This window comes from Lacerta agilis, chromosome 8 (assembly GCF_009819535.1).
Source record: "Lacerta agilis isolate rLacAgi1 chromosome 8, rLacAgi1.pri, whole genome shotgun sequence".
In the NCBI taxonomy this organism is placed as follows: Eukaryota; Metazoa; Chordata; class Lepidosauria; order Squamata; family Lacertidae; genus Lacerta; species Lacerta agilis.
Genome location: NC_046319.1, coordinates 77,253,044 through 77,275,823, shown reverse-complemented (window position 1 = coordinate 77,275,823; position 22,780 = coordinate 77,253,044). Strand labels below are relative to the sequence as shown.

Below are 22,780 nucleotides of genomic sequence, written 5' to 3'. Positions count from 1 at the left end.
TGTAGCGATGTTCAATCTGGGTCTAAAGTAGGATTGGTATGCTGGGATCGGGGCCACAAGCTCTGCTGCCCGAAGCGCCCTCCCCACCCCCACCCCGCCTCCCTTGTTCCACTGGCCGGTCTCCACCGAGCTAAGTTTAGAATAACAGAGACATTCCTGGAGCCTAAATCGAGGGACGGAGCAAGCAGGACTTTTGGCTGCATGAAGGCAGCTCAGCTGGCACCCTCCCTTTCGGGATGAGATTGGGCCAGGCCCACAGAGACTCGCTCCAACCCAGTCCTTCGCAAACCCTCTTTCTCCAGAGGGGTCCCCTTTCCACAAAACTTTGCATGCCTTCGAGGGAGTGGGAGAGTAACTGGAGATGTTGGGGATTAAACCAGCGACCTTCTACAGCCCTTCCCCTAAAGGCCATTTTACAGAGGATTTGTAGTTCTAGAAGAAAAGAAGGTGCTCTTGTCAGAAGCAAAGACAAGGGACAGAAAGCAGTGGCCTGGCTTTCTGGGGGCAGCAGTAGGGATGAGGAAGAGCGGGGTTAGAATCATAAGAGTTGGAAGGGACCACAAGGGTCATCTAGCCCAGCCCCCTTCAATGCAGAAATCTTTCTCTCAATGTGGAGCTCGAACCCACGACCCAGAGATGAAGAGTCTCATGCTCTACTGACTGAGCTATTCCCGCTGGCTTACTTTTGTGTCAGGTGGGGAGCTGTACATCAGAGTCCACATCAGGGCCGGATTTAGGTTTGATCAGGCCCTAAGCTACTGAAGGTAATATGCAGCTGTCCTTTGTCAACGACAAATTGCTGCCGTTTTTTGTGTTGAATATATGCTATATGGTAATTTATGGACCTAATAGGTCCATACACAACACAAAACACTGTTGCTGTATCTAGGTTTTATTTGGTTTTTTAATCCTATATGTTGGAAATGTACATCCTGGGTTTTTTCCTTTAAATTTTTTTGGGGCCCCCAACAGAGTGGGGCCCTAAGCTATAGATTGTTTAGCGTATACATAAATTCGGCACTGGTCCACATGGAGTTGACATGTGCGAGGCAAGATCAGAGGCCTCTGTTTCACTTGTTTCATTTTAAGGGCTTTTGTAACAAAGGGTGTGGTTCCCCCCCCAACCTCCAGTGTGTGTACATATGGGGCTGATCATCATTCCCTCCCTGAAGAAAACTCAGCACTCTGCAAATTCTCCCAGTAGCAGTGGCTTGGTGGGGCTGACCAAAAGACTGTTATTTGAGTGAACAGGAGTTTGTTACCCTGGGATAACAACTCTTGGGGAGTTACAGGTAAGTAGCCGTGTTGGACCATAAAGAAGACTGATCGCCGAAGAATTGATGCTTTTGAATTATGGTGCGGAGGAGACTATTGAGAGTCCCATGTACTGGAAAAAGATCAAACTTATCCATCCTTAAAGAAATCAGCCCTGAGTGCTCACTGGAAGGGCAGATCCTGAAGTTGAGGCTCCAATACTTTGGCCACCTCATGAGAAGAGAAGACTCCCTGGAAAAGACCCCGATGTTGGGAAAGATGGAGGGCACAAGGAGAAGGGGACGACAGAGGATGAGATGGTTGGACAGTGTTCTCAAAGCGACTGGCATGAGTTTGGCCAAACTGCGGGAGGCAGTGGAGGATAGGGGTGCCTGGCGTGCTCTGGTCCATGGGGTCACGAAGAGTCGGACACGACTGAACGACTGAACAACAACAACAAGCCGTGTTGGTCTGCCATAGTCAAAACAAAATGAAAAAAATTCCTTCCAGTAGCACCTTAAGAGACCAACTAAGTTTGTTCTTGGTATGAGCTTTCGTGTGCATGCACACTTCTTCAGATACACTGAAAGAGAAGTCACCAGATCCTTATATATAGTGAGAGAGTGGGGAGGGGTATTACTCAGAAGGGTGGTGGGAATGGGTGATTGGCTGATAGGGGCTCTTGGGGGAGTAGCCCCACTTCATTGTGTAAGTAAGCCAGGAGAGGTTTGAGCCCTGGTTAACTGGTCCAGTTTCCATGTACAACAGTGACCTCTTGTGCCTACCCTGAAAATTAGTCCACAGAGTGATTGCAGAGGGGGTAGAGGGTGGGCCCAGGTAGCAACGCAGAAACAGGCTAAGTAACACTGCAAAGCTTAGCCAGGACTTTTAAGGCAGACGTCCAGAGCCCCGCTCCGCAGAACGAGCAGGTTTCCCCTCCCCACAGACGCAGGACTAGTTCCCCACATTTCGTAAGTGAAGGAACGCACACGACTGCAGAGGCCGCCTCCCCCCCCCCCCGCGAGAGCATTGAAGCCCAGAGTCTAAAATTACTGAGTTGCATCACTTAAAGCTACCCACCGCTGCGCATTTCCTGGAAGCGAAACCCACAGTTTCTCTCCAGAATGGACCTGTTAGCTTTTTCTGGCTCTCCATCGCAAGAGAGATTCGGGAGCCGGAAAGCACGCGAGGACGTAGGCCAGGGCATCGCCAACGTGGCACCTGTGTACTCGTGCCCACCGAGGTCTTGGCTGGCACTCGCAGCTGCCTCCCTGCAGGCGGATGGCAAGGGGAAAGGGAAGCCACTACAAATTTCCACACCCAGCGGTCTAGAAGGGGGCCCTGTTTTGCACGTGTTTTATTTAATTCTTAACAACGTATAGGTATCAATGCTCTCACAATTCTGAAAGAAACGGCTTGCAGGCTTGTGCCGTGAACCGAGAATTTCTCAACACTATTCGAACATTCGCTCCTGTACTTTGAAAGCAAGGCAGCACATCTTATTCTGTGCAGCCTCAATTCCCTGATTTCGTGATAATGTTCAATGTTGATGATGAGGATGATAATGATGTTGTTGTTGTTGTTCAGTCGTTCAGTCGTGTCCGACTCTTCGTGACCCCATGGACCAGAGCACGCCAGGCACGCCTATCCTTCACTGCCTCCCGCAGTTTGGCCAAACTCATGTTAGTAGCTTCGAGAACACTGTCCAACCATCTCATCCTCTGTCGTCCCCTTCTCCTTGTGCCCTCCATCTTTCCCAACATCAGGGTCTTTTCTAGGGATTCTTCTCTTCTCATGAGGTGGCCAAAGTACTGGAGCCTCAACTTCAGGATCTGTCCTTCCAGTGAGCACTCAGGCCTGATTTCCTTCAGAATGGATAGGTTTGATCTTCTTGCAGTCCATGGGACTCTCAAGAGTCTCCTCCAGCACCATAATTCAAAAGCATCAATTCTTCGGCGATCAGCCTTCTTTATGGTCCAGCTCTCACTTCCATACATTACTACTGGGAAAACCATAGCTTTAACTATACGGACCTTTGTCGGCAAGGTGATGTCTCTGCTTTTTAAGATGCTGTCTAGGTTTGTCATTGCTTTTCTCCCAAGAAGCAGGCGTCTTCTAATTTCGTGACTGCTGTCACCATCTGCAGTGATCATGGAACCCAAGAAAGTGAAATCTCTCACATAATGATAATAATAATGATAATGATGATGATAATAATAATAATATATTTATACCCAGCCCATCTGGCTGGCTTCCCCCAGCCACTCTGGGTGGCTCCCAACAGAATATTAAAACACAATAAAACACCAAACATTAAAACTTTGACGCCGTTGTCCGATAGACATTTGTGTCGTGCTCCACATGCAAGCTTGACATTTGCAGTGTACGCTTAGTTAAGTGACGATTGTGTGGGTGCTTATTGATATTAGTCATTAGGATATTAATACCCGCAACAGGTTCGAATATTATCCCTATTTGTTGTTAATCTTCTCTGTATCGTTTCAATTTTAGCATACAGGTATGTGCTGCCTATTTATCGTCAACATAAAATGAGACAATGCATTTACATATTTTATTTCCGTGTGAAGATCTTTAGCTGGTTTGCCCTTGCCGGGGTGTGTGTGGGGGGGAGAAGGACTCAAATATTTTTTTCTCACCGGGCCCCAACCTTCTCTCGGCAGCCGGCCTGCCCCACTGAAATTAGGCTTTAAAAAAGCATTCATTGTAGCTAACAGACTAGGCTGTGGTATGTGGTTGGCTGCAGGGCTTGTGTGATGCCCAGTAGAGTCTATCCATTTTGCAAAGGCCACTCACAGGCCCTGAAACGGTTGGCAATGCCTGACATAGGGAAGGACGACAGGAACAAGGGAGGCCACGGTTTCTAGAGCACTTTCAAGAGACGCCTGCCTCAGTGGATTGCCTGCGGCCCTTCTCTCTCTTTCCTTCCTCTCTCTTGCTTGATATTTGATGTTTATTTCTGTGTGCTGTACTTATCTTTCTTCTTTCAAGTGTTAATAAAATATATATATTAACATTAGAACAGAGCATTACCATTGCTACAGCGAACAAAAAATAAAATAAAAAAGGAGTGTGTTAAGCGGTCCATCAATTTTTCCTGGATGGGGAGGAGTTTGGGAACTCCTGAAGTCAGGCAAAGGCAGGGTGGACGAGAACCAGACAATAGCTTGGTGCATCAGGCCTGTGTCCCCACCTGGTCCAGCATCCTTTCCTCACAGGGACCAACCGGATGTCTGTGGGAAACCCGCAAACAGGACCCGAGTACAAGAGCTAATTTTGCTCTCCTGGGGTTTCCAGCAACTGGGATTCAAAACCATGCTGCCTCTGAGCATGGAGGCAGAGCTTAGGCACCATTGATAGCTTTATCTTCCACGAACTTGTCCAACCCCCTCTCAGAGCCCTATCCAAGTGGGTGGTCATCGCTGCCTCCAGCAGCAGTGAGTTCCGTGGTTTAACTGTGCGAAGTAGCAGAGGAGGTGTCTTGCGTTATGCCATTTCCACACACACACCCCACACTTTTGTCATCCACATCATCACAAGGAGGCAGCAACACAAGAGGGTCTATAACGGCAGCAGCGGGATCTCTTTCCCAGATTCACAGAATCGTAGAGTCGCAAGGGACCACCCTGAGGGAATAGGCAGCTGCCCCCATACGGGGATTGAACCTGCAACCTTGGCATCGCCAGCACCACTCTCTCTCTAACCAACTGAGCTATCCACTTGGAAACAAGCCATCTCTTCCCCAGTGGTTCCAAAAGTGAGGAGGACCACTCAGCTGTGCATGCCGTTATTACCCAGGGGGATGCCAAGAGGCAAAGGGGCACCAGGGGGCTGCTGGAAATGGAAATGACTTTCAGACTTTGAATTGCTGGTATCTTCTTGGTTGTTGGCTTCCACCGAAGTGACTTCCCCAGGGCTCTAGTCTGGGCAGTGCGTATGGAGGTCCTGGGCTGCCCAACCTCAAGTTCATTAGTTTTGTTGAATTAAACCAGGGGTCAGCAAACTTTTTCAGCAGGGGGCCAGTCCACCGTCCCTCAGCCTTTGTGGGGGGCCGGAATATATTTTGGAAAACCCTGAAGCCGGTCCCGCAGCTGCCTCTGGACCTGGAGGAGGAATGCACTCTGCATGTGCCCAGGAGCGGGTCTTGGCGCCGCCCGCTCAATGGCGTTGTTGACAAGCAGCAGCCGCTCCGTCGGCCCCCATCGCCGTGGAGCTCCCAGGCAGCGTACAACATGCGCTGTGGCCATCTTGTTGCCCCTCCCAGAGTGGCACCCGGGGCGGCCCGGTGCGCCAAGCTGTGGCTGAAACCCCACGGACACGCCCAGTCACGGTGCCATGGCACAGCCCAGAGCCGCCACACGCCCGTGGCCACGTCGGGTTTACCTCAGTGCGCGGGCGGTGAGGCTTCGGATTCTGCAGCCAATCCGAAGCCGCGCCAGCGTCGCCGCCCGCCCAGAAGCCACGCCAGCATGTGGAAGTCAGTCCCCACACAGCGGGGGCTGACCGACGTGGGCGGCAGGGTCCGGGGGCCAGATCCAGGAGCCTGGGGGGGCGCATCTGGCCCCTGAATTAAACTGAGTAGTTTTACATGGATTTTGACATGAATGTGCAACTAATCGATACTGTTTTGAATTTTATTGCGTTGCAACTCTCCCTGATGCTTTAGTTAGGCTAGATGACCGTCAGGGTCCCTCCCAACTGCACAATTCCATGAATATCTTCCTTAGCGAGTCGTGTTAACCCCTCTAATGCTTTCTATAGTACGGTGGTACCTCGGGTTACAGACGCTTCAGGTTAAAGACTCCGCTAACCCAGAAATAGTACCTCGGGTTAAGAACTTTGCTTCAGGACGAGAACAAAAATGTGCAGCGGCAGCACAAGGCCCCATCACTGGCACAGCAAGCCCAGATGGTACCCAGTGTGGGATTTTTTTTGTCACCCCCCCCCCAGGACCCGGGGCGCCGCCTGTGCGGCACCCCGTATATACTGCGATGTGTGCACTCCATATGGAATTCTGCACATGCAGTCTGTATGGGGTGCCGCATGGCATCCTGTATGGACAGCGCACCCCTTGGCCGCTGTACACCTGGGGGGGAGGCAGGGGCCAGCTTGTCACCCCTCCCAGAGTGGCACCCGGGGCGGACCACCCCCTCCGCCCCCCTTCCTACGCCACTGGGCCCCATAGCTAAAGTGGTACCTCAGGTTAAGAACAGTTTCAGGTTAAGAACGGACCTCCAGAATGAATTAAGTTCTTAACCCAAGGTGCCACTGTATAGAGTAAGCATAGGGGACACTGGGGATGTGCTTTGGAACCAAGAGGGCAGTGGGCCAAAAAGAGTTCGGGATCTGCTGCTCTAAACAGAAATGAGAGTCAATGGGCCTCCTTCCCTTTTTAAAGTTTCGTTTTTGCGCGGACAGTAGTCCGGATTTGCAAAAAAAAAACCACAGCTTTTTGCAAAAGGGGGGGGGCAAAGCAGGATGGCCAGAGAGAATGTGGAATTTGCAAAGCGCTTTCAGGCAGACTTCAGGGAACGCTTTTTGCGTCTGAGCGAGGAAGAGAGAGGGAGAAAGAGAGAGATTGATTTGTGGCTGCGCAAAGGGAGGAGGAGCCCAGGAGTAAAAAGTAGGAAGGACGAAGGGAGGGGAAAGGAAAGTTAATAGAGGGAAAGGCGGGTGGGAGAGAAAGAAAGAGGGAAGGGGGGGGGAGAGAGAAGTGGAAAGGAGGGAGACCGAGGCGGGGGAGAAGCGTCTGGCGAGTTGCTCCGAAGTTTCGGGGGCTGCGGGTGGGCGCGCGTCCCAGGTGCGGGGCCGGGGAGGCGGAGGCCAGCCGGGGCTGGGAGCCGCGCTGCGGCCCGGGGGCGGATCGCGGCTCCTAGGATGTGGAAAGGGGACGGCGGCGCAGGGGGAGGAGACCCGCACGGCTAGGGCAGAGCGCAGGGGGAGGGGAAGCGGGCGGAGGCGGGCGAGGGGGGCCGCGATCCCGCGCGCCGCGAACATGGCCTCCTTCCCCGCGGGCCCCGCCGAGCCCCCCGGCCGGGGAGGGCGCGCCCCCGCCGGAGGAGAGCAGAGGCAGGAGGAGGAGGAGGAGGACGAGGGCGCCGCCGAGGAGGCGCGCCAACTTCTGCCAACTTCGGCGCCCGCCCCGTCGCCGCAGGCTCCTCCCGGCCGAGAGCCAGAGGACGGCGGAGGAGGAGGATCGGGCGCGGCGTACGGCTGCTGCTGCTTCTCCAGCGCGGGGATCGCGTCCGGCGCGACCGATCCTCCGCGCTCCCCGCGCTTCTCGGCGGAGCAGGTCTCGTGCGTTGTGCGAGGCTCTGCTGCAGGCGGGGCGACCCCGGCCGGCTGGGCCGCTTCCTGGGCTCGCTGCCGCCCGACGCCGAGGCGCCGTGCCTGGAGGCGCAAGGCGGGCGAGAGCCTGGCCAAGGCGCGCGCCCTGCTAGCCTTCCAGCGCGGCGACTTCGCCGAGCTGTACCGCCTGGTGCAGAGCCGGCCCTTCGGCGCGCCGCACCACCCGTTCCTTGCAGACCTGTACCTGCGCGCCCGCTACCGGGAGGCCGAGGCTGCCCGGGGCCGGGCTCTGGGCGCCGTCGACAAGTACCGGCTTGCGCAAGAAGTTCCCGCTGCCCCAGCACCATCTGGGGACGGCGAGGAGACGGTGTACTGCTTCAAGCGCGGTCGCGGGCAGCCCTGCGCGACTCGTACGGGCGCAGCCGCTACCCGAGCCCCGAGCAGAAGCGGCGCCTGGCCCAGGACACCGGCCTGTCGCTCACGCAGGTCAGCAACTGGTTCAAGAACGACGGCAGCGCGACCGCAGCGGAGGAGGAGAGGAGCCGGAGGAGGCGCCGCACGCCCAGCAAGAGGTGAGCGCCCCCGGGGCATGGGCAGAGCGCAGCGCCACACACTCTCGGGGGACAATCGCGCGCGCTGCTGTGCAGGAGGGAGGGAGAGAGAGAGGTGGAACCTGCATGGACAAGAGCAGCCTACCAGTTGCGGGGAGGGAGCGGGGTGACTGCTGCCTCCGTGGCCTGCTTACTAGCCTTGCCAGATGCTGTTGGAAAGCAGGATGCAGCCCAAGCAGGATGCAGCCCAACTAGGACCCAACTAGTCCCCAAGTAAGTCCCATTAAAGTCGGTGGAGCTTACTCTTGAAGAAATGGGTTTAGGATTGGACCTGGATGTGGGTCAGAACCAGCTGGGCTTTTCTAATATTCTTAAAGACCACGGTGCTGATAATTAGGGGGAAGACCCCCCAACTCTCCTTAAAGAGATCTTGAAGTTCTGAAGGGGACCTTGGGGGTCTTCATGGAAAACCCAGCACCCTAGAGACATTTTACTCCAAACCCCCCCCCCCAATAGAATACCTATTTCCTCTGGGTGGGCTTTTTGGTGACAACGATGCAATCTATTCTTAGTTCAAGGTCATCCCAAGTCTAGGGTGATGGAGAAGGAGAGAAAATCCTGAATTACATGTGCTTCTCAGCTTATAGTAAGCACTCCCAGGAAGAGAAAATGAGCCTGCTGGAAGACCCCTCTCTACGTTTTATAGGTCTCTAATGGACCTTTTACAAAGTTCCTGTCCTTCTAGGGCAGGGGTAGCCAGAGTGGTGCCTTCCATATGTTTTGGGATTCTTGCTTCACTCCATCTCAGCCAGCATGATGGGTATATTGTACCCATCATAGAATCATAGAGTTGGAAGAGACCACAAGGGCCATCCAGTCCAACCCCCTGCCAAGCAGGAAACACATCATGCCTGACCATTGGCAGATTGGGAGACACCCAAATTCTGTTGCACACATTAGAAACCCCTCTCCCCCTGCCTGGGGAAAAAAATAAGTTGTTGAAAGTAACTTCCAGCAAAAGGAACAACCATTTTTTTACAGAGGCTGGGAAATAAATGTACTTTGGCATATTGTAAGGAATTCCTAAACTCCGTGTGCTAAGAAAGAGGGGTTACATCCTCTGCAGTTCTAGACAAACTAAGAAGAGCGAGGTATGGCCAAGAGGCTTTGCAAAACCCACAAGCTACCCTAAATTTCAACTCTGGTCTTCTGTGTAAGAGTGCTGAGACAGGCTGCCTCAGACACACGGGCACAGCCTTGTATTTGCACATCCACAAAGTGGGCTACGGAAGCCTTAATCCTGCCTGCTGCCCCCCCTACCCCTGTTTAGGGAAGTTTTTAATGACTGATGTTTTAATGTATTTTAATCTTTGCTGGAAGCCACCCAGAGTTGGCTGCGGAAACCCAGCCAGATGGGCTGGGTATAAATCATATCATCATCATCATCATCATCATCATTCCCTGTAAAAAGCATTACAGTATTCAGAATAGCCAGTTTGCATGACCCAGTAGGAAGATAACAATGCAATAAAATTCCAACAGTCATTAAACGTCCAGTTCAAATTGCTTAGTTTACTTACAGGTAGGTAGCCGTGTTGGTCTGCTTACTTACAGGTAGGTAGCCGTTACTTACAGGTAGGTAGTCGGAACAAAATAAAAAAAAAATCCTTCCAGTAGCACCTTAGAGACCTTAGTTTACTTAATTCAACAAGATTTGCTGATACCAGCTTTTCAAAGTCTGATAGCCATTTACACCTCCAGTGCTCCCCCCCCCCGCCACCCCCTTGGCAACCCCCCTTCCCGCTTGGGAACCCCTGGGTAACACCACTGCCTCACTTTCGAATAAACGTACATTGGATAGGGCTGTAAGGAAGGAATGAGGAGGTGGGAGACTTGGGAGGTACCTGAACCCTGCAGACAGAGCTTTCCCCCCCTCCTTGGTTTCTCTCCCACCCACGCCAACCACATTTTGGGTGCTTCCAGAGCAGGGTCCACCCAGTAGAGTGAAGAGGGGCTTCTCTCTTCTACTGTGCCTGGGCACAGAGGATTTTCTTTGGTCTGCTTTTGCCTTCCCCTCTGCAAACAATAAGAGAGAAACCACTAGCGTTTGAGAAGTTCTAGTTCATTCGTCTATTACAGACGGTTCAGGGGTGGGGAACAGCCAAGCTGGCTACTCCAGATGTTCCTGCAGCTGGCGCTCTCTCTCTCTCCTCCCTCCCCCTTTTCTCTCCTGGGAGAAAAACTTTGCCTCCAGTTTGGCTGCGCCAAGCTCATCCCCTTTGTTGTGAAATGTGAATCCCTTGGCTTTGAATTTTCCTTGGGCTTTCTGTTGTTGTTCCCCTCCCTGAGGGTGGAAGTTACCTTGCCCGAGGAGCCCAGACTCCTCCTGCCTTCACCCTCCAACTAAAGGTTTATTTCTCTGTCCTTTCTACCTCAGAAACATATACTGTACATTGAATACCAGGGACTTTTCCATTCACTGCTACCTGGCCTTTTTAACTGGATTTGAACCCGTGACCTTCTGCTTGCAAGGCGGGTGCTCTAGCATTGAGCTACAACCCTTCCCCACACTAAATCAGGAGCTGGGGCTTGTTACGCTGCAGTTGGGGGCTCCCACGATCCTTTCACATGTTCAGAGAAAATAACTCAAAGAGGCTTCCCGCCTGGCCAGTGTTAGCAACTCAGATATATAAACTAGGCACCAAATGGCTCTTTAAACCAGTTTCCAAATTTCCAAAACGGAATGCCTAGCTGCCATTTTGGGGCAAGGCGCCTCCAAAGTTTTCTTTTTTTCAAATGATGGACTGGCTGTGATTGATTCTCAGTTAAACATTTCGCTAGAGAAGAGTGGCAGATCAAGTTGATGGATTATGCCGAAATGGCTAAAACGACCAGAAGAATCAGAAATCAGGAAGACCAACATTTTAATAAGGAATGGGGGAAATTTATAACCATTGTGAACAGTTAAAATCGTTAGTAGGATTGGAATATCACTTGTAGTTCAATGGGGAATTTTTTTTGGATACAATGGAGAGAGAAAAAGATTTGGATTATTCTAAAAAGATGCAGAAGGAAATGATTAACAATAGGACCCACAAAGGGGAGGAGGGAAGTCCAAGAGATTCCTTGTAATCTTGTTTTTATGTTGTATGTTTGACATGTGACTGCATTTTGCTAGTTCAGATGACAGCCCTGAGCTAGGTTAAGTTAAGAACTTGGAGAACCTAAACAAGAAAAGTCAAAACAAAACAAAAAATAAAAAAAATCCTTCCAGTAGCACCTTAGAGACCAACTAAGTTTGTTCTTGGTAGGAGCTTTCGTGTGCGTGCACACTTCTTCAGGTACCAAGATATCAAGAAAAGTCACTTGATCCAGAGACAGTCCACATATATATTGGCCTATTAATTCCAACCTCTTTTTCTTAACGATGACACGGACCATTCATAACGCAGGAATATTCTGCACTACCATGAGCAGGACCATGGGGTGGGGTAAGTTAAGACGGGTGACGACAGCTAACTATAAGTTTGTTCCCTGCTCTTGCTCAAGCTGCACAGAGAATGCATTTTGGTTCCTGAAATTCATTCCAATTGTGCAGGTAAAAATATAACTGACAATACCAGCATTTATGTGCAGGGAATCTGCACCACTGGAGGTATTCAGAGATTCAGGGCAGATACAAGGAAGTATTTCATGCAATGCATAAATAATTTGCGGGATTCCCTGCCACAGGCTGTAACGAGAGCTGCTGCTGGTAGGTTTCCGAGTACAATTCAAAGTGTTGGTGCTGGCCTTTAAAGCCCTAAACGGCCTTGGTCCAGTATACCTGAAGGAGCATCTCCACCCCCATCGTTCAGCCCGGACACTGAGGTCCAGATCCGAGGGCCTTCTGGTGGTTCCCTCACTGCGAGAAGTGAAATTACAGGGAACCAGGCAGAGGGCCTTCTCGGTAGTGGCGCCCGCCCTGTGGAACACCCTCCCTTCAGATGTCAAGGAGATAAAGAATCATACAACTTTTAGAAGACACCTGTAAAAGAGGAAGTTTTATTGTCTGGTCTTTTGTTGTGTTTTTTTATATTCAGTTTTTACAGAGTGGCTGGGGTAACGTAGTCAGATGGGCAGGGCTTAAGTAATAAGTTGTTGTTGTTGTGGATTAGACCAGTTCATAGAGGAGAAACTCAGTGGCCCATCTAGTCCAGCATCCTGTTCTAACAGTGGCTGATCAGAATTTGAGCACAAGAGCACTTCTCCCCCCCCCCGCCCCCGTGATTCCCAACAACTGTTATTCAGAGACAGTCCACTGTGGCAACCAACCAGCGTTTACTGTGGCATCCCCAACCTCTTCTCCCCCCACAGCGAGTCTGACGGGAACCCCAGCACGGAGGACGAGTCCAGCCACGGCACCGAAGAAACCGAAACGTCCATGGGGATTTCTGCAACCCCCGAAGGGATGCCCACCCCCAACAGCCTGTTCCTGCCAGCCGCTTGCTCCAGCGCCTCTTCCATCCTCCTCAACGGCAACTTTATCACCGCTAGCTCCCCGACCATGCTGCTGAACGGCGGTTCCGTCATCCAGACCCCCAGCGGAGGCGTCATCCTGAACGGCTTGGCTCTCGGCGACAACCAAACCATCACCCTCAGCCCCGTGGCAGCGCCCAGCCCGCCCATCCTCCTCAACGGATCCTGTCACCTGCTGGGCGGCAAGCCCCCAGGCCCACCCGGTGGCCAGGAGACCCCCAAGGCTCTCCAGGAGCCCCTTCCTCCAGCCACCGTCATCCTCAGCCCGGCTGCCGCGCTCCAGGGGGAAGTGAAGTCGGAAGCGGCGGAGGCCCTGGCGTTTGGCGTCGAGGTCAAGCTGGAAGAGGGGCAGGTGGCCGCCCCACCCCTACTGCCCGCCCCCGACAGTGCCACGCTCCTCTCCAACCACAAGGGGCCCCTGCTGGCGGCAGCTGCCATGCCTCAAGTGGTCCCATCGAACGAAGAGGGCCCCCCGGCTGCGCAGCAGCTGCCCCCAGCACCCCAGCCACCAGCCACATCCAGTCCTCAGATGGTTCCTCTGGCCAAGTTGGTCCCCGGTGCCCAAGCCCTGCCAGCTCCCCAGGTGACCGCAGCCACGGTCGGTGGGCAGGTGACCCAGTCTTCCCAGACTACCACAGCCACGCCGCTGCTTTCCATGCCAGGCCCCTCGCCCACTGTTCTCCACGTCCCTGCCCCATCCCTGGTCCCCATCGCCCAAGTCTCACCCCCTTCCCAGGTGGTGCCACTCTCCCAGTCTGTCTCTGGGACCCAGGTGCTCTCCCCGTCCCAAATGGTGCCCGTGTCCCCGACGCAGATCTACACCGTCCCCCAGGGGACCCCTGCCCCCCAGCTCGTCTCACTCCCCCAAGTGGCCCAGGGCTCCCAGATTATCTCTCTGCCCCAAGTTGTGCCCACCTCCCAGGTGGTCACCCTGCAGCAGGGCATGGGCAGCCCCATCCAAATCCTGACCACCGGCGGGGCCCCCATCAAAGTGGGGGCCATGGCAGGGGCTCCGCAGGTGGCTGTGTCGGCGGGAGGAAGCCTTGGCCAGAGCAACATGCACCTCATCAACGCCAACGTGGGCATGACCACGCTGCAGCTCCCGGGCACCGCGCAAGGTATGGGATCTGGGCAGAGGGTGGGCAGGGAGGTTTCAAAAACAATTCAAGGGATTCAGGAAACTGGCAGGGCTGAATCAAGGACTCTGGGCCCCCCGTTTGTGCCATACATTTAGAGTGGTGCTGGACTAGGACCTGGGAGGCCAGGGTTCGAATCCCCACTCGGCCAAGAAAAATGGTGATCTTGGGCCAGTAACTCACTCTCGCAGAGTTGTTGTGAGTGATAAAATGGGGGAGGAAGAGAAGTATGTTGGCCACGTTGAGCTCCTGCATCAGGAGGCTTACAAATGCTGGGAGGAGTTAGGAAGAGCCCCCTATTCCCCTCGCAGAACCACGATTTAGACAAATTTATGGAGGAGAGGGCTGCCAATGGCTAATAGCTATGATGGCTGTGCTACCTCCACAATCGGGAGCAGTAATACTTCTGAATACTGGGAATTGCAGGAGGGAAAAGTGCTTTCGTGCTCAGGTCCTGTGTGACGGTTCCCCACAAGCATCTGGTTGGCCACTGTGAGAACAGGATGCTGAACTAGAAGGACCACTGGCCTGAGCCAGCAGGCTCTTCTTCAAGACGCGGGTGGCGTTGTGGTCTAAACCACTGAGCCTCTTGGGCTTGCCGATCAGAAGGCCGGCGGTTCGAATCCCCGCGACGGAGTGAGCTCCCGTTGCTCTGTCCCAGCTCCTGCCAACCTAGCAGTTCGAAAGCACACCAGCGCAAGTAGATAAATAGGTACAGCTGCAGCGGGAAGGTAAACAGCGTTTCCGTGCGCTCTGGTTTCCGTCACGGTGTCCCGTTGCGCCAGAAGCGCTTTAGTCATGCTGGCCACATGACCTGGAAAGCTGTCTGCGGACAAACGCCGGCTCCCTCGCCCTGAAAGCGAGATGAGCGCCACAACCCCATAGTCCCCTTTGACTGGACGTAACCACCCACGGGTCCTTTACCTTTTGCATTTTTAAGTCTTGAAAGGCCCTTATTGGTAGAGACCATAGGGATGCAACCTCCATATTTGTTTGTTATTATGTATTTGTTTATATCCCATTCCCCCCCCCCAGGACATCAAGGTGGTACACATGGTTTCCCCTCTCCTTGTTTTATCCTCACAACATCCCTCTGGGGTAGGCTAGGCTAAGAGATGGTGACTGGCCCAGGGTCACCCAATGAGCTTCATGGCAGTGTTGGGATTTGAACTCTGGTCTCTCCCAGGCCCTAGTCCAACCACTCCGCCTCACTGGCTCTCTTGGAGAGTAGGGACTACTTTGGAGATGTTTGCTGATTTGGGTGGGCGGGGGGAGGCGGAGAGGAAATGGGGGCTCTGCGTCTCTTCCCTTGCTTAAGATTTCCCTGTTTCCTCTCCTACTTAGGCAACATCCTCCTGACCAACCCGGCAACAGGGAGCAGCACCATCGTCACTGGAATGGCCCTGCAGCAGGGGAAGCTGATCCTGACGGCCACTTTCCCAGCTGGCATGCTGATGACGCCCATCCTCTCAGCCCAGGCCGCCCCGACTCTGGCCCTGCCCATCAAGCAGGAAGTGGCGGCCGTGATGGCGCCGGCAACTCTGGGGAGCGGCGAAGGCGGCAGCGTGTTGCTCTCGGGGGGCGTTTCCGTGCTCCCTCCTGGAGTTTCCCCACTCTCGGCACCCGACAGCACCGGGCCGGCCGACTTGGCTTTTGGCACGGACTCTGGCCAAGCTGGCCTCCTTTCAAACTTCTCCCAGCAGGACGGCCTGGCCATGTCTCAGCAGCAGGTGGTTTGGCCCGTCCCGGTGGGCATGGACCTCCAAGGGACCGGCGCCGAGGGGCTGTTTGAGATGGACAAGAACTCTATGGAGGTGCAGGGCGGCCTTCTGCGTCTCCCGGAGGGAGAGGGCCTCTTGCTGGATGCCTCCGGGGGCGACCCGATGGGCCCCGAGGCTCTGGACTCAGACGAGAAGGTGCTAACCCAGCTGCAGTCTGTGCCGGTGGAGGAGCCTCTGGACTTGTAAGGTGTGTCGCAGAGTCCTCACCTGCCCGCGGAACGATATTTTAAACCTGCTATCCTTGGTCCCCACCTGGTCCATACCGGATGGTTTGGGGATGCTACAAGTGCCTTGAAAAGGGAAATCTGAGTGAGCCCCTGCAGTCTGTGCTGTTGCTGCTGCACATCTTTTTTTTTTTTTTGCAAACACTACAGAAGGAAAAAACCCAGCACTGGGACACTGCTGACCCCTTTATCCGGTGTGTGTGCAACTGCCTGTTCAGCAACCCCAGCGCCACCTTGTGGCTGCCAGTAGAACAGCAAGCACTATCTTCCCCTTGGTCTTGCTCCTTCGCCTTGTTTCTTTTCCCCTTCCCCAGCCCTCCTAAAGCTCAGGCACAGAGTTAAGGGCGTTTTCTACCTTTGTGGCCTTTCTGCCTTTTTTTTTTTTTAGAAACCTACCTAACATCTACCAAGCACATCATATAGACTGCCCTTTGTCCACCTGGCATCCCTGAAAGGGGGCTGATGGGAGTTGTAGTCCAAAACAGGTCAGCTGACTTACACCACAAGGAGAGCCTTCCTCTCCCCTCATCTATGGTGCTAGGGAACGGGTCCAGCTGCTAGTCTGAGCCCAAGTCCCATTTTGGAGGGGCAGGGAGGACATCCAAGGTCCCAGTGCTTGTCTCCTGTTCCAGTTAAGCTTGTACTCTTTCCCATTCGAGCTTGGCTTCTCGCTGGCTTTTAGTCTTGCAGTGCTGTCCTAGAGAGGTGAACTGCCCCGTTCCAAAGTCAAACGCTTTGGCGCTAGAAAACAATGCAGACATTGTTCCTGTCCTCCAGGGCAGAGAAGCCTGGCTAGAGTGTCTCCTCTGGACCCATCTTTTGTCTATGGAATAGCTTTCTGGCATTTTAACCTTGAGCTGATCTCTGCTGCTCTGGGCGGGAACAGCGTAAGAAGCACATTTGTTAATTGTGGGATTGGATCCTGCAGCACTTAGTCCTGCCATTAAAGTCACATTGGGAGTAGGTGTCAGGTGTGGATATACAGTCTCTTAAGCCACTGTAAAAATTAGCTTTAGCTGCACCTCGGGATCCCCTGGGGGGGGGGGGGTTGGGAGCAGAAGCCACACATTAATTTGGGACGCTCAAGGTTGGGGGTCAATCCAGCTTGAAAGATAGAAATGTCATGCAGTCGGGCCTAAACCGAGCATTACCCCCTTAAAAGAGTGGTAGACTCGTAATCTGGGGAACCGGGTTCGTGTCTCCACTCCTCCACATGCAGCTGCTGGGTGACCTTGGGCTAGTCACACTTCTCTGAAGTCTCTCAGCCCCACTCACCTCACAGAGGGTTTGTTGTGGGGGAGGAAGGGAAAGGAGAATGTTAGCCGCTTTGAGACTCCTTCGGGTAGTGAAAAGCGGGATATCAAATCCAAAATACTATTTGCTTTGAAAACTCGAGTTTCCTCCCAAACTTTCCTTGGGGCTGTTTCCTCTGAATGCTAAAATCAGCAAGCGGTCTGCCTTTTTATTTTTAGACAGAGAAGAAATTATATATAAATATATTTAATAATGTATTTTTTAGAAGAAAGGTCATTTAAAAATCAATTCTTTCCCACCCTTTTTTTTCCTATAAGCCGGTGGCATCTCTCATTCCTATATATTTAACAGTTTCCTTGTCATCTTGAGGGGAGAAGAATTTTTTCTTTTCGTTGACGTTTTCCAAAGCCTTTTCTCACACTGCTCCCAGGTTGTTGGTGGCGAACCTTAAGACCGTGAGCAAAGTACGAGATCCAATACCCTCGTGCGGGGATTGAGGAATCTTTCGTAAGTGAAAAGGCCTCCATCCATAGAGCTGCTTTGGAGTGGGTTGGGGGACACAACTGTGTTCCTTCCAGATACCTTGTTCTATGTCAGGGTGGGGTCTGTAGCAGAATGCATTGGAAATAGCCCCACATCCAGTTCCCAGGATCTCCAGGCAAGGCTAGGGGAAACCTCTGTCTGAAACCCTGGAGAGCCAGTCAGTGTAGACCAGCTTTTGCAAGCAAATGCTTTTGGACTACAACTCCCATCAGTCCCTGCCAGTACAGCCAGTGGTCAGGGATGATGGGCAGTTGTAGTCCAGTAATACCTGGAAGGCTGTCCTTGGTCAGAATTTTTCCTAAGGCAGCTCCCTGGGCTTTTTAGCATTAGGTAACAGTGCAGGGAGTTATACAGGAAAGAGATTCTGGGGCAGAAATTTCTGGCTTTTGTTTTCTTTCTCTCTCTTTTTTTTAATGGGGCCATGCTAACTGGATCCTGCTTCAGGACCACTCAGTACCCACAAAGCTTTTAGCTGAGTATGGAAGGTACGCTATTTGAAAACAGCTGTCTGCTGGGGCTGCTCGGCCTGTGTCAATCATGTTTTGCTGCGAATAAATGTGGGCGGGGGGGGGATACACCTCACGGTTCATACCCCTCCCTACTGCAAAAGGATGGGCTCTCTGTTCCTCCCCCCCCCCCCCACTGCTGCGATGGGATCTGAGCGGAGGGTTTCAATTGTCCATCTGAATGTCTCCTAACCCAACACTTCCCAAACAGGTACTACAGCTACACACCTATTTTCCACAGTTTGTGAGAAACAATCATTTCTGCAAGATATTTTTATATCCTTTTTATGTGTACGTGTGTCTTTTATATATATTTTATATATATATAAATATATTTTATCCTAAAGCTCTCTCTGTGCGTGTACTCATCCTGCATTGAGCTCTGTTGGAAACTCACATCGTAAGCCAATTGCGAGAGGTGGCGGGGGTTTTTCCGCAGGGGTCTCAAAACATTTCCACTTCAAGGACTGTTCCAGTATTTAAGGAGCATTTTCAGGTTTGCCTTGTTTTCTATAATAGGGATGGGGAAACTGCTGCTGTCCGTATATTATTGGACTACAACTCCCATCATCCCTGGCAGCTGTCTGCTGGCTGCAGCTAATGGGAATTCAGCCAAAACAAGAGTCGCAGGCCCTGAGTGCCGGGACTGGTGTGGGGCAGGAAATTCAGAATCCTGAATCCAGCTTCTCTCTGTGGATTTTATTTTAAACTCTATTCCATAGAATTGTAGAATTGGCCAGGACCATGAGGATCATCTAGTTCAACCCCCTGCAGTGCAGGAATCTATTGCCCAACCTGGGACTTGAACCCACAACCCTGAAATTAAGAGTCTCACGCTCCACCAACTGAGCTATCCATAAAGCTGCATAGATAAGAAATACCTATTCCATGACACTGCACAGGTAAGAACAGGCTGCTTAGCTATAACCATAGGGTGGTAGCAGTGGGGAGCCTTAGGTTCAGGGGCAATATGCGGCTCTCCACGTGTCTTTTATCTGGCCCTCGGAACTCTCCCCAGCCACACCACTCGCTGGCTCTGCTTTGCATCCTCCTTGAATGTTTTCTCCTGAGCTGGAATGTGTCCTTGAACACTTCTGATTTCTCTTGGCTTGCCTAGATGAGGATAGAGAAGGGTCAACTAGCCAGCTATACAGAGATAACATTTACATCCTCACTGTTGTCACTTCCATTTCTTGCCCCATCCACGACAGATAAGTGGTTTTCAGGAGGTTACTAGGACCACAGTATTCTGCCTTGGTCAGACAACACCTCATCTGTTTGGTTCTAGGCACCACAATTTAAGAAGGATGTTGACAAGCTGGAACATGTACAAAGGAGGGTGACCAAGATGATCAAGGGTCTGGAAGCCAGGCCTTATGAGGAACGGTTGAGGGAGTTTGGTATGTTTAGCCTGGTAAAGAGGAGACTGAGAGGAGATGTGATAGCCATCTTCAGATATCTCAAGAGCTGTCACACAGAAGAGGGAGCAAGTGTGTTTTCTCTTGCTATGGAGTGTAGGACCCAAACAAATGGCTTCAAGTTACAAGAAAAGAGATTCCGACTAAAAGTCAGAAAGAACTTTCTGGCAATAATAGCAGTTCGACCCCCTCGGGAGGCGGTGAACTCTCCTTCCCTGGAGGTTTTCAGGCAGAGGTTGGAGGGCCATCGGTCATGGATGCTTTAGTGGAGATTCCTGCATTGCAGGGGGTTGGACTAGATGACCCTCGAGGTCCCTTCCAACTCTACAATTCTGTGATTCTATGCCTAGAGGGTGGCCCTCTGGGTGAAGAAGATTCCCCCGCTTCATCTGCAATGGGACTTTGAATGGCAGAACCAACAACTGAGCTTAAAGACAACACTGTGACATACCCAGAGCAGCCCCTATATATGCTCCACACAGGTGGCTATCCATTATACGATCTGTTCACTGCAGCTCCTGCTTTGCCAAAGCTTAAGTTCCACACTTCCAAAAGCTTAAGAGCTTGGCTTGCTCTGACAGGGACTTGAGGTGGCTTACAGATAAAAATAAGCTCTGGTCCATGGGGTTACGAAGAGTCGGACATAACTAAACAACTAAACAACAACAAAAAGCATTTTGGGGGGACGACAACGACATTTAAAAACAAACAAACATCAATAGAATTAAATTATCTATGAAAACCATACGAATAATTACAATAAAATCAGCACAGCATCAGCCCTTTCCCCAAAATTCTGTTGGAATGAGAAAGTCTTCCCCTGCCGGCAGAAGGACAACAAGGAGGGAGCCCGTCTTAACTTCTCTAGGGATGGAGTTCCAAGGTCTGGGAGCAGCCACCGAGGTCATCTTCCATGTCCCTACCAAACAGGGTGGCAGGACCAAAAGAAGGGCGTCCCCTGAAGATCTCAGAACCCAGGCAGGTTCATATGAGGAAATACGGTCTTTCGGATAGCTTGAACCTAAGCTGTGCTGGGCTTTATAGGTCATCACCGACATTCTGAATCGCGCCAGGAAACAGACTGGCAGCCATAGAAGCTGTTCTAGTAGTCGTAAGGCTCCCTATCCAGCAATCTGTCCGCAGCTCTTTGAGCCAGCTGAAGTCTCAAAGCACTTTTCAAAGGCAGCCCCACGTAGAGTGTGTCGCACTTGTCACCGTGGCCAAATCAGTGGCAAAAGCTACAGTTTTTCCTGGTTGCAATGCAGAAATGCCATTCCACTCCCTTACACAGCGTTTACCAACCTGGTACTCTTCAGATGTTTGGGACCTCAACTCCCATCACTCCCAATTCCGTAGAGTTGGAAGGGACCCTGAGGATCATCTAGTCCAACCCCCTGCAATGCAGCTGTCCCATAGGGGATCAAACCTACAACCTTGGTATTATCAGCCCCACGCTCTAACCAACTGAGCTACCCTTGGTAAGTATCCGGAGAGCACCAGGTTGGCAAAGGCTGGCCTAATACGTGTCAGCCTCCATGAATGTATATTTTCTTGCACCACATGAGCACGAGGAAACGGGTTATTTGGGACAAAGGTTTAGGTGGCCTCCTGGAGCAACAAAGAAAGACCCCGGAGCATGAAAGAACTAAGGTAAGCCCTGTGGCTGCCTCCACCCTGTTCTCATAGTGGTCAAGCAGATGCCCACAAGCAGGACCTGAACCGAAGGATAAGAATACTGGACCAAGCCAATGGCCCACCCAGGCCAGCGGCTAACCAGATGTCACTGTGGAGACAGAACATGAAGAAGCGGCTAACATTCTCCTTTCCCTTCCTCCCCAACAACAAACACTCTGTGAGGTGAGTGGGGCTGGGAGACTTCAAAGAAGTGTGACTAGCCCAAGGTCACCCAGCAGCTGCATGTGGAGGAGCGGAGACGCGAACCCGGTTCACCAGATTACGAATCTACCACTCTTAACCACTACACCACACTGGCTCTACACAACTATCATGGCTGTTAGCCTTACCCACCGTGAATTTGCCCAATCCTCTTTCAAAGCCATCCAAGTTGGTGTCCAGTGGTGAGAGACAAGAGGCTGATGGGCTCTCTGGGGGCAAAAAAGAAGAGGGAGGCTGTGGGAACGGAGCCACTGGCTTCTCTGACTAGCTTTCTGCAGAGAGCAGGTTTTGTGCTCTAGCTGCTTTCTCGGCTCCAAAACAAAGCTTTCCCCCACCTCCCCATATTGCTGGGAAGAAGTAAGGTGATCCAGGTTGGATAGTATTACTCAGATGGCTGTGTAAGCAAGACTGTCTGGGGTGGGAATATTTAGGGGGCTTTTCTTGTCTCCTGAATTAGGTGGGAAGAGGGGGAGGGGTAGGTTGGGAAAAGGAGACCCGCTCTCAGGCAAGGTTAACCCTTTGCAATATCCCTAGAGCAGTGGTTCTCAATTAGCGAAGTACTGCAGCCCCCCTGTTTTTCAAAAGCCAAGGCACAGACCCACCTCCTTTCGAGATGTTTGATCCCTCTGTGGACGTTTTTGTCATGTGAATGGCACCACGGACCCCCTGGGTAGGTTTTGCGGACCCCCGGGGTGTGCAGACCACTCGCCAACTGGGGATGTCTGCCCCAGAAGGAGCTTGATCCTGCCTCCATGGTAAAATGGCTCTAGGGAGGGTGGTAGATCTAAAGTTGGCTGTAGAAATAAAAATTAAAAAAAACAAACACCCTGCTCTCACCAGATGCCATGGCAGGGAAAGCACACAGGCAGGACTGAAGCACAAGAGCCCTCTCCCCTTCTATGGTTTCCAAGAACTGGCAACCAGAAGCATTGCTGCCTCCAACTGTAGCCAGTAGCCATCGATAGCCATCTCATCCATTCATTTGTCTTTTAAAGCCATCAGGTTGACATTCAACACTGCTTCTTGTGGAAGCAAGTTCCATAATTTTAACTGTGCTGCATGAAGAAGTCCTAAAGGACATCAGAGGAGCTGCTGGATCAGGCCAATGGCCCATCTAGTTCCAGGGAGCTTCCAGCAGCAGCTCTTTCTCTGCAGCCTTCCCTAGCTATAAGGGATGACGCTTTCACCCAGCAGGGACACACAAGGCCTCTTGTTATTTGTCTCGCAACAGGTTATTTGTCTTGCAAAGGGGCTGCCAGCTTGGTGCGAAACATGATCTCCACATGGGAAGAGCAAGGGGGCAAGGAAAGGAAACACTGACTGCAGGAGCTCTGGCTTGGGGGCCCGATCTGTCACCTGGCAGAGCCAAGAACAAAGGGAGAGACAAAGAATT

The 22,780-nt window shown here is 52.2% G+C and overlaps 2 protein-coding genes across 2 annotated transcripts in view; one reads left to right on the top strand and one right to left on the bottom strand.

Moving 5' to 3' along the window:
• DMPK (DM1 protein kinase) overlaps nucleotides 1-22,780 on the bottom strand; it is a 77,012-nt gene that overhangs the window by 47,668 nt on the left and 6,564 nt on the right. The gene's annotated exons all lie outside the window — the stretch shown is intronic.
• Nucleotides 2,379-16,150, top strand: LOC117052055 (homeobox protein SIX5-like). Its single transcript, XM_033158782.1, is given in 8 exon segments — nucleotides 2,379-2,538; nucleotides 3,766-3,772; nucleotides 5,537-5,670; nucleotides 7,427-7,670; nucleotides 7,672-7,940; nucleotides 7,943-8,132; nucleotides 12,468-13,747; nucleotides 15,110-16,150. Coding segments are annotated over 8 exon segments (2,907 nt in total). The 3' UTR covers nucleotides 15,733-16,150.